The sequence below is a fragment of the Haplochromis burtoni genome, unplaced genomic scaffold, assembly GCF_018398535.1.
Source record: "Haplochromis burtoni strain Fernald_Lab_line unplaced genomic scaffold, NCSU_Asbu1 Contig_157, whole genome shotgun sequence".
Taxonomy (NCBI): Eukaryota; Metazoa; Chordata; class Actinopteri; order Cichliformes; family Cichlidae; genus Haplochromis; species Haplochromis burtoni.
Window position 1 is genome coordinate 393,566 of NW_024582518.1, and position 10,789 is coordinate 404,354.

Consider the following 10,789-nt stretch of genomic DNA (forward strand, 5'->3'; position numbering starts at 1 on the left):
AATTTCCCACGTGTGGGACTAATAAAGGTTATCTTATCTTATCTTATCTTATCTTAAGAAACACAAGCTAAAAGGAAGTCCACACAGGAAGTGACTAGCAGAGATGTTGTGCTCATGAATCATCCATGATCATCCATCCATACGGCCATCCATTCTCTTCTGCTTTTCTTTCTCCTTTCTTTATCAGTGTCGCCTGGGTGATGGAGCCTATCCCAGCTGTCACTGGGCAAGAGTTGGGACACACTCTGGCCAGGTCGTCAAGGCTGGATTGTGAACCATTAAAAGTTTATGATGTTCAGCAGCTCCACAGGATAGCAGGTGAAGAAATTTCCAGCGATGCAAAGTGGAACAATTGAAGTAAACATTTCTCAGCTTGAAGGAAAGCGACTTAAGTGACTACTAATAAGATTAAGGAATACAGTTAAGTGACAAATGAAAACGTTACTTATCCACCTAGAACCTTCGATGGGCACCAGCCATCATCTGCCAGTGACAAAGCAATGCTTGACTCTGGACATTTGGATGCCCATTAACAAATAGGAAATTGACCCGAAAGATTTAATCCGTCAGTCAATCCAATAATGGCAGAAAGATGATAAAAATATTGACCACAGTAGCTACAAACATGAAGGTCATGTTGGGTCAGATACTTGAGTAAAATAAATAACATAATTTTTATTCTTCTACTTTTTATTATCATAAATTATTTGCTGTTAACTTGGCAAAAAAGGTGTTTTTTAGTGTAACAATACAGTTCTTGTTTTGGTGCCCCCTGGTGGTCGGATTGTGATTAAAAAAATTTTACCTAGAAAATGTGTGAAAGCTGTCATAACAGAGACATTTGTGGTGTGTGCATGTGTGTGTGTGTACAGGCTGTGGAAACCTCCGACTGTCTGTCAAAGCAGTGAGCCGCAGAGGGAGGAGGGAGACACACACGCGCGCAGGCGAGAAACATCGTGTGGGAGAGAGAGCGAGCGGCGTGACAGGTGAATAATCAGAGCTGCAGCGCCGGCCGTCACGGAAACGAGGCCTGACAGCACCGACAACGCCGGAGACACGCACACAAAGAAAGACACACTCACACACACACACATAAAGAGGAGGGCTGGGATTAGGTTTAAAGTACAAATACACACACACACACACACACTGATCAGCAATCAATCACACAAAAACTTTAAACACGCTCCTCCACCCCCTCCTGCTGCTGACCTTTGACCTTTAATTTTCACACTTTGCCTTCATTCCTCCGCACGCAAACATTTACACACAAACTAATGAAAACCGTTTTTGTGTGTGGGTGTGTGTATGTGTGTGTTAATTATTCTGGGCCCAACCTCCCAAACACTAATTGGCACTCTGACACGCACACACACACAGACACATACACACACTCACTCTGCTGCACAGTGATATGAGGTGTGTGTGTGTGTGTGTGTGTGTGTACAGTGGTGTTACCACAGCGCCCCCTGCTGACATCTTTATTGAAGTCTGTTAGAGGACAAACTGCAATAAATTTAATGAATGGAAACTTTAACTTTCAATAAAATGTATAAAAAACAATTTTAGATTAAAAAATAAATTAGAACAGTGTTTTATTTAGATCAAGCATGTTGTTTTCGGGTGTCAATCCAGTCCCTTTATAGGTAAGTCTTACTACCTGGCAGCCTTCTTTAAAAAACCCTCTGGGCTTTTATTTTGAAGTCAGAGTGTATTATGCCCTGAATCTCATACATATGCATCATGCACTTGCAACATTAACTGTACCTTCTGCAGTATGGACTTTTCACTCCTGCAATCTTGACTGCAACTCATTGCACTGAAAAGCACTTTAAAGATAGGGACACCCCCTGTAGTATGACAGGGTTGCATGCACTTGTGTTTTGTATCATGTTGTGCTGTTATGTGCCTTACTGTATCATCTCCAGTTGGTCCAAAATGCAGCTGCATATTATCCCAGTGTTGGCCTCTCTACACTGGCTTCCTGTTCCTTACAGGATCCAATTTAAAATCTTACTTTTTGTTTTTAAATCACTTAACGGCCAATCTCCTTCTTACCTGTCTGAGCTCCTATTTAATTATGCTCCAGAAAGAACCGTGAGGTCCAGGTCAAAACTAACCTTTAACTATTCCACGCGCTAAACTGAAATCTCATGGTGACAGAGCCTTCTCTGTGGCAGGTCCCAGACTCTGGAATAGTCTTCCTCTTAATATTAGATCATACAAATGCTCAAACACTTTAAACCTTTACTAAAGACACATTTTTTTGGTCTAGCATTTAAAACACATTGACCTAAACATTTTGGTTTTTGTGGTTGTTGTTTTAGTTGTTTTTATTGACTATTTTATTTATTAATTAATTTTTCTATATTTTACTGCATTGTTGTTGTGCATTTTATTTATTTTAGTGGCATTTTACATTGTTAAGCACTTGCATCATGGACTTTGGAAATGTGCTGTATAAATAAACTTGACCTTGCTGTATGTGTGAGCACACCAAGACAAATTTCCATTAACTATATTGTTGAAATGGCCCAACAATTTTATCCCTTTTTTTCCACCACCAGGTTGCACTTCACAGAAAGCCTGATAAATTCTGGTGAACCAAAAACATGCAGTAGTGAATTATTATTTTGAGATGATTGACCAGTATTTTGAGACAATAATCTTAAAATGAGATTTGAGATACTAATCAGAACTTTGGGTAAATCTCAAATTTTTCAGATGACAATTGACCAAACAATTTCAGATAATTCACTCAAAATATTGAGATAATGACCAAAAGGTTTTCATAACCCAGAATTATGAGCTATTTACCCAATATTTTCAAATAATAACCAAACATTCTGAGATACCATAAATTTGGGGTAAACTATCTCAAAAATTTGAAATGTTCACCCAAGATCTTGAGAAAACCCTAAATTTTAGACATGTGGGATAAATGATCTATAAATTTCAAATAATTTACCCAAAATACTGAGATATTAACCCCATGTTTTGAGGTAACCCAGGCCTTTTAGATAAATGGCAATTTTTTAGAACATTTACCAAGCATTTTAGATAATCTAAACAAAAAAAAAATGAGATAATGACCCAATATTTTGAGATAACCCACAATCCTGACATACTAACCCTAAATTTGAAGTAAACTATCTGAAATCTGGAACAGTGAACACAAATTTTGAGATAACCCTAAATCTTTAGATAATGACCCCAAATTTTGACAGTGTTGAGACAATTACCTAAAATTTTGAGACAATAACCCTACATTTTGAATGTAACGTTTTGATATTTATGGGTTTTGTTTGAGGCCCAGAAGAAGTAAAAACAGAAACCAACATTATCCAAACATCATCTTAGGCCAGGTGATTTCACGGAGCTATTCAGTGACTTTTGGATGGGCATTATGTGCTCATTGCATGGCTGATAGTTCACCTGAATGGTATTTTACCTAATTGAGACAAACAAATTAAGGGGAGTGTTCCTATCCAAACCTGTCATACTGTTATAGTAAAATATAATAATATAATATTAAATAATATAATAGTAAAATATAATAAAATTGGTCCATCTTAAAAACATTAAAATAAATTTCTTTGGTCACTTTTCTAACCTTCTATAAGGCTACTCTTCTTAATATTTGTTCCTTAATTTGTTTTTCTTCTTTATATATTATTTTCTTTATGTATAAATAACTGATGAATCAACATAAATGGTAAATGGCCTGTATTTATATAGCACTTTACTAGTCCCTAAGGACCCCAAAGCACTTTACACATTCAGCCATCCACCCATTCATACACTGGCGATGGCAAGCTACATTGTAGCCACAGCTGCCCTGGGGCGCACTGACAGAGGCGAGGCTGCCGGACACTGGCGCCACTGGGCCCTCTGACCACCACCAGTAGGCAATGGGTGACGTGTCTTGCCCAAGTACACAACGACTGAGACTGTCCGAGCCGGGGCTCGAACCGACAACCTTCCGATTACAAGACAAACTGCCAACTCTTGAGCCACAATCGCTCCATAACACTAAGCAGCAGATGGTTTCTGGCGGGTGAGGGGGCGTTCACTGACTCCTCTGTGCTGGAAACTATCTGGCAGCTGAGTTTAGTCATTTCAGCTCCGAGGTCGGAGGGATTATGGAAGATTACAGGTGAATGGAGGTGTGATTGGCTGCAGATGTCCTGGTAGTCTTTCCATGAATTTAATGATCGACAAGATTCACCTGCTGATCTGATACAACCCAGAATAACCCGGCGATGACGACTTCCTGTTAATCAGCATTTTTACAGATCAAAAAAAAAAAAAGGATTAAGACAGTATTTGATGCTTTTCTTTGTCACACAGGGCATTAATGGGAACCTTTCTGGAGTTTAGAGCAAGCAAAAAATCTGAAGAAAAAGATTATCAGCACTGGTGAATTTTTAATATGTTAGGATTTTGGAGAGATGTTGCTTATATCTTTAATTTGTACCAACTTGCTGTGGATGACCTAGATTTATTAGTTATTTTTTTTATTTATTAATACATCTAGAGCCATCTGTAAGATCCCCAGTCTTTGCTGTATCTTATAGGTTATGACTAATATAATGTCAAACCCTAAACCTGAAGGTCGGGCTGCTCAATTTAGGCAAAACTCAGCATAAACAAACATAATTGTAACTATTCATTCACTTAACTGTCATATATTTGTTGAACTTTAAAAATACATGTCTTTTTACTGGAGCTTCCTTGCTCTTTAAATAAAACTGGGTCATTCAATGCCAGCTCATTAAATTCCTCCCACCTGACCATCACAGATTTGCCTGGAAACACATTTCAGGGCAAAGATGCACTTATTTATTTATTAGAAATTTCCATTGTCTAAAGAAGTCCATCTGGATTTGGTGTATGGTGTCACACATGGGGAATATCACAATGAAGTTGGACATTTGTTTTGAGATCTGTGAAACTACCTGCATTATTTCAAAGATATTATGTTCCTTAACACATGAAGGTTTGAGACCAGGAGGATACACAAATCCTTACGGGGCATCTGGCATAAATATGCCAAATCAAACATGTGGCGCTACCTGCTGTGGTGAGCCCTGTGAATATGTGCCTCGTACATGAGAAGCTCTGGTTTCTACAGGAAAAATTTGCTGTCAGATATCTAAATACTTTACCTAGAGCTCCACTTCTGGGAGTCCACATTCATAGAAACATGCTCCCAGATATTTCGCGTAAAACATTTATTAAGGGGTTTTCTGCTGAGGTTTCTCATGTGATGTCGTGCCCACAAGGCATGAGGCAAAGGGCCGCCATTTCCAGTTCGTTACATTTTTTGTTTCACTACAGCTCAGAGGGCAGCTGGATGGAGTTTGTGGACAAATCCATCACTTCAAAGCAAAATATGACCTCTGCAAGACGCCAACAACTAAACCAAGCATAAGGAGGTATTTGTCACCTGGTTGGGGAATAGACATTTGTTCCTAGTGCCAGGTGGTCACTAACATGACTGTGTAACAGAGGCTTTAGCTATCATTTCCCCTTTGAATGCAATCAACCATCAGCAAACAGTTGGTAAATACTTAATAACAATAATATGAATTCCTTCATGACAAGTGGTTTCAGACTGGTTTCTAGGTCTGTGACTGGGGCCTTATTTACTTGATCATTCAGTTACCATGATTGTCACACATCACAAATGATAACTTGGGAGTTCGCCTTGTAATCGGAAGGTTGCTGGTTCGAGCCCTGGCTCCGACAGGCTCAGTCGTTGTGTCCTTGGGAAAGACACTTCACCCGTTGCCCACTGGTGGTGGTCAGAGGGCGCCAGTGTCCGGCAGCCTCACCTCTGTCAGTGCGCCCCAGGGTGGCTGTGGCTACAATGTAGCCTGCCATCACCAGTGTATGAATGGGTGGATGACTGGTTGTGTGAAGCGCTTTGGGGTCCTTGGGGACTAGTAAAAGCGCTATACAAATACAGGCCATTTACCATAACTTAATGTCATGTGGTTAGTGGTCACATGTCCGCAAAACCACAACATAATGAAATGCAAAATGATCCCTTAAAAAAAAGCATCTGAAACCACCTCTACCTCTGAAACTTAGCAGATTCAGTTTTAATTACCATTAAAACTGCTGGGTTAGTGTTGGACAAAGATCATTGTTGGGGTTAAACTACAACAGTTGCCACTTTTCTAAAAACTCCAGGAAGAAGCTCTGTTTCGAGCGCAGAGACAGAAATGAGAACAGAAAACGTCACACAGTCACCTTTCTTCGGCATGCTGACATGGTAACACGTGGTCTGGAGCTGTAGATGGTTGCAGCGATACGGAAACCATTTTTTTCCAAATGTGTTCAGTAAGTTTTGATGAACGAAAAGACCAAAAATACACACCAAAATCTTTTAATGGTCAAACTGGACAGAAATAGAAAAACCAATAAACATCAGTATATGTACACCCAGCATTCTTCACACACACATACATACACAGACTCCAGAACGCCTTCACATGTCATCGACCATCAAGCACAGTGTTCAATTCATTAACAAAGCTTTGAGACGACAAACAAAACATTCGCTTCTTTAAGTTCAGTTCAAAAATCAGCCAATAACCATTCATTACACCTTCTCTTTTATTCAGCTGAAACCAGACAAAAACAATGGGTTTCTGCCAAACTCCTTAAAATTTTAAAAATAAGGTGCTTTAGTCCTCTAATAAATGGACAAACTGTGGCATCTTTAAAATATCAGAACTTCCACATTTAAGTTAAACCAAAGAACTGAGAATTTGTGGTCTGGTTACAATCGATTGTCAGGACATGTTAACAGGTTATGAACGATCATGCACCATGAGAACTGGGTTCTTATTACGATTGGGAAATTTAAGGATTCATATTTTCTCCTTTTTGTGCGTCTAAAGCTGTACAGAAATGTCAAGCCAGCTTCTTTTGTGCTCTCGTGTGTTTGCATAGTTTGGAATTTGCAGCATGAAATGAAGGATGTCAGGAGATTTTTTATTTTTGTTTCTTTTAAACGGACAGACGTCAACCCTGAAAATAGAATGCAAGCAGCCCACCACCTCGACGAAGTCTTCAAGGGAAAAAAAAAAAAAAAAAAAAAAAGGGAAGTCCATGAAAAACATGTTTTAGCTCTTTAACTACAAACTGCTGTAGGGAGGTCAGAGCAGAGTCACTCTAATCTGCCGAATCTTAACAAGATGTCATATCCAGAAGACAAACAGTGGATTCAGGTGTTTAAAGTATGCCAAAGAAAGAGTTATTGGAATCAGAGACACATTTTTGGCTCAGTGGCATTCCACAGGGATTACACCAGGATCCTATTTCATTTAAAATTGTTTAGTTTAGGGTTTTTTTTTAAGGTTATGTTTGTTTACAGTAGTTTAGAAGTGCAACAGATTTCTTCTGATGAAACCACCCAAATATTCAAAATTAATCAATTTTAAATCCTTTGTCCTTCTCCTGCATACCCATCATCTATCTCTTAAACGTATTAATTTGAGGTGATTTGATTTCATGTGAAAACATTCTCTACAAATTCATTACTGTACTGACTTACTGTTTAGTAGCACAGATCCAGACTTAATTCAGAATTTTAAAGCTTGAATCAGCTTTGTGCTTAGTGACATATACTGATGTCCCTGCCAAGTCTCTTCAAAAAGACCAAAGCATAAATCGGCTATAATGAATGAAGTCAGCATCAGTGCAGGTGCCAAAATGAGATCCAAAAAGCTGCCGGTGAATACAAAAACGTGGCATTTAAGATGATTTAACGACCCTTACAAGGTCTCAGTTGACTGAATAACTGTTATTAAAATTGTAGTTCTCATTATTTGACAAAAAATGCCCAAATTGTTCCAGTCACACAATCAATCTGCAGATATTTTTATTCACCGTTTTTGGGACTGGCTAGTTAATTTAACACAATGATATCCACCACTGTAGGCTGTGAAAAAGCTTTTAAGTGAAATCTGGCGTCTGCACATGCTCCTTCCTTCGCTTGTAGTTACTGAGCTAAAACCCATAGAGCGCCAACCGTCAGGACATTCAGCGCTCAGTTCCCGCAGCCGATCTCCTCCTTGTAGCGATTCGTCAGTGTGTTAGCTTTATGCGTCAGTTTCGACAGAACCGCGTGGAGTCCATTCAGGTGGAAGTGAAACTGCTTCTCCAGGTCATCCTCCTCTGCCACCACCATGCTGGCCACACCCGCCTTCTCCTTCCGCAACTCCTCGCCGTGCACGACGCCCCACTCGATGTCATTGCGGATGGATTTAAGCAGGATGTATGAGCTGTACATGTCAGCATCAGGCTGGAAGTAGGCGCTGTCGTGAGTGGGGCTGGTGCTACCTGTGCCACCACCGTCATCCCCACCATCCCCGTTCTCTGTCGGCTTCAGGTCATCCCTGTCGTCCAGCGGGACGTCCCGCAGCAGGCTGGGCAACATCACTGTCTGGTCCATGTTGTTGACAGCGCCAATGAAGCGGTTCATGGCGTTGAAGAGCGAGTTCTTCTGGTTGTAGGAGTCAGGTATCTGCATGACGGCGGCTGTTGAGGGCCCGTGTTGGCCAGCGGTCGCAGCGCCAAACTTAGCCCGCTAATGCTCCTTAAAGGATTACTGAGAGACTGCGGAGGCACTCACTGCTCCAAAATGGGCCAGCTCCTGAGCTGAGGGCCCCCTGTTTCTGCTGCAGGACTCCAGCTGACCCCAGAGGCATAAACCTGATATAAAAACACAAAAGGAAGAGGAGGAAGGATGAAGCAGCTTCAAATGGAGACCCAGCATGTCCAGGAGATGTCCTGAACATGCTGGACACCCATGACATCTGCAGGGTCATTTGAGGCCTTCATGACTTAACTACAAAGCTCAGGGATGGGGGAACTAGCCAGCTTTAACAGTATATCCTGCATCCATTATCGGACATCGGATTCCCCCCGCCTCACCGCCGTTACTCACTTCATATTCAGCCACCTCTGTTGCTGCTGAAGATCGGTTTGCATTATTTAAATCTCTCTGTGCTGCACAGCCACAGCCTCGCATGCAAATAAACGTGAGGTGCTGGCAACGTTTTTTTTAAAAACAGCGTGAACACCTGCGGTGGCAGCCCGGGCAGAGGAGGGGGGGTCTGCAGGAGAAAACACGGAAATGAAGGGGAAATCACAGCGCCGTCCGATAAAAGCACCGGCCTCTACCTGCTTCATTCTAAAGCTAAACCAGGGGACCTTTGAACAGGCGGGACCAATAAACCATCCTTCCAGTCTATGTAACTGTGAATTAGCGACGCTTACACCGCTCGAATCTTCATTTTAACCGGAACAAATGACCGCACAGCTGCTCTTATTAGCCTCGCCACCCCAGCCAGCGGGTGATTCCGGGTACCGTTAGCTCGCTAAGTCTACTTTTAAAACGGGTAAACACCGGCGGCAGTGCGCCTACGTCAGCTTACTGTATGTCGGCTGTGGTTCCTGGGTACCAAGTCGCTGCTTCTGCCCGTTAAAGCTGTCCGGAAAAGGGATCTTGTAGACGGTCGGGCCGGTGGTGGTTGTTAGGGAGGCAGGAGAGTCGGGGCGGAGCAAAACATGGGATCACGATCACAGCCAATCACAGAGGGTGTGACGTCACGGAGAACGTCGGATAGTGTTGCATTGTTTATAAACTGACTTGAATAAAAATAAAGCTTTGGAAATAATATATTTATTTACATTTAAGGTTTACAACGAAAACAGTAGTTACATTAAAATTTAAATATATTATTAAGACTTTGTTTTATTTTATATTGTTTTTCACGTTTTGACTGATGCAACCTTGTCCCCCCCTCTTTGGGGAGAAATAAATGTTACTTTTGTATGAACAAACAAATAAACATCAATATCCTCCTGAGAACCCAGGAAAAGAGAATCTTCCCATGAAACGTTTTTTGTGATTTCCTTCCTATTTGGAGGTAACAGAGACCACCCAAACACATCAGATATCAACGGAAAGCCCAAGATGTCCTTTATTTAGTACATCAGGACTTAGTAAGGTAGCTCAAATAAATCAAAAGATATAGATCAAATAATATATATAATGATAATGATTATAAAATCAGACTAGATTATATTTCAAAGGAGTCAAGGATGATGTTACTAAATGTTCATTACAAATTTAATTTAAAATATTACAACTTTTAAAACTCACTAGAAGTTTCTGATTCCATATGAGGAAGGTTTTCACAATCTCATGCTATTGTTTTCATTTCCACAAATGACTATTTTAAAGATTATTTCACATGTTTTAACGTGTTTGCATGGATCCACTCAGGGAATTCTGGTTCCCCACAGTCAGTTCTAAAACATGCATGCTAGCTTAACTGGTGATCCTAAATTGTGTGTTATGTGCGATTATGGTGGTCTGTCTCTAATGGATGGATGTGTAAAACATTGCCCCCGTCTGGCTCCACATTATATTACGACTGAATTCTTCCCCAGCCATAAAGTATTTATTTTCACTGTGTATTTTAGTTTATTACCAGGATGCTCTTTTTTAAATAATGCCAAACAGCAGTAGGTATACTTGTCAGCTTCTTATTAATACAAATATCTTATCAGCCAATCACATGGCACTAATGCATTTAGGCATGTATAAAATAATCAAGACAACCTGCTGAAGTTCAAAGTGAGCATGAGAAGGGAAAAGAAAGTTGATTTAAGCGACTCTGAACATATGATTGCTCTCCAAGACAAAATAGCTCAAGAAGATAGCAGCTTTAGTATTCAGATGGTGGGTTTACAATTTGATGAATGA

The 10,789-nt window shown here is 40.5% G+C and overlaps 1 protein-coding gene across 1 annotated transcript; it reads right to left on the reverse strand.

Moving 5' to 3' along the window:
- Positions 1-6,378: 6,378 nt before the first annotated feature.
- LOC102307138 (mid1-interacting protein 1-B) lies at positions 6,379-9,615 on the reverse strand. Its single transcript, XM_005932715.3, has 2 exons — positions 9,453-9,615; positions 6,379-8,727 (listed from the first exon to the last, which is right to left on the reverse strand). The coding sequence occupies exon 2, from the start codon at positions 8,543-8,545 to the stop codon at positions 8,063-8,065; it is 483 nt and encodes a 160-aa protein (XP_005932777.1). The 5' UTR covers positions 8,546-8,727; positions 9,453-9,615; the 3' UTR covers positions 6,379-8,062.
- Between the last annotated feature and the right edge of the window lie 1,174 nt (positions 9,616-10,789).

Excerpts from the sequence above, each read along its gene's own strand:
- LOC102307138 (XM_005932715.3), bottom strand. The coding sequence starts at position 8,545 with ATGCAGATACCTGACTCCTACAACCAGAAGAACTCGCTCTTCAACGCC.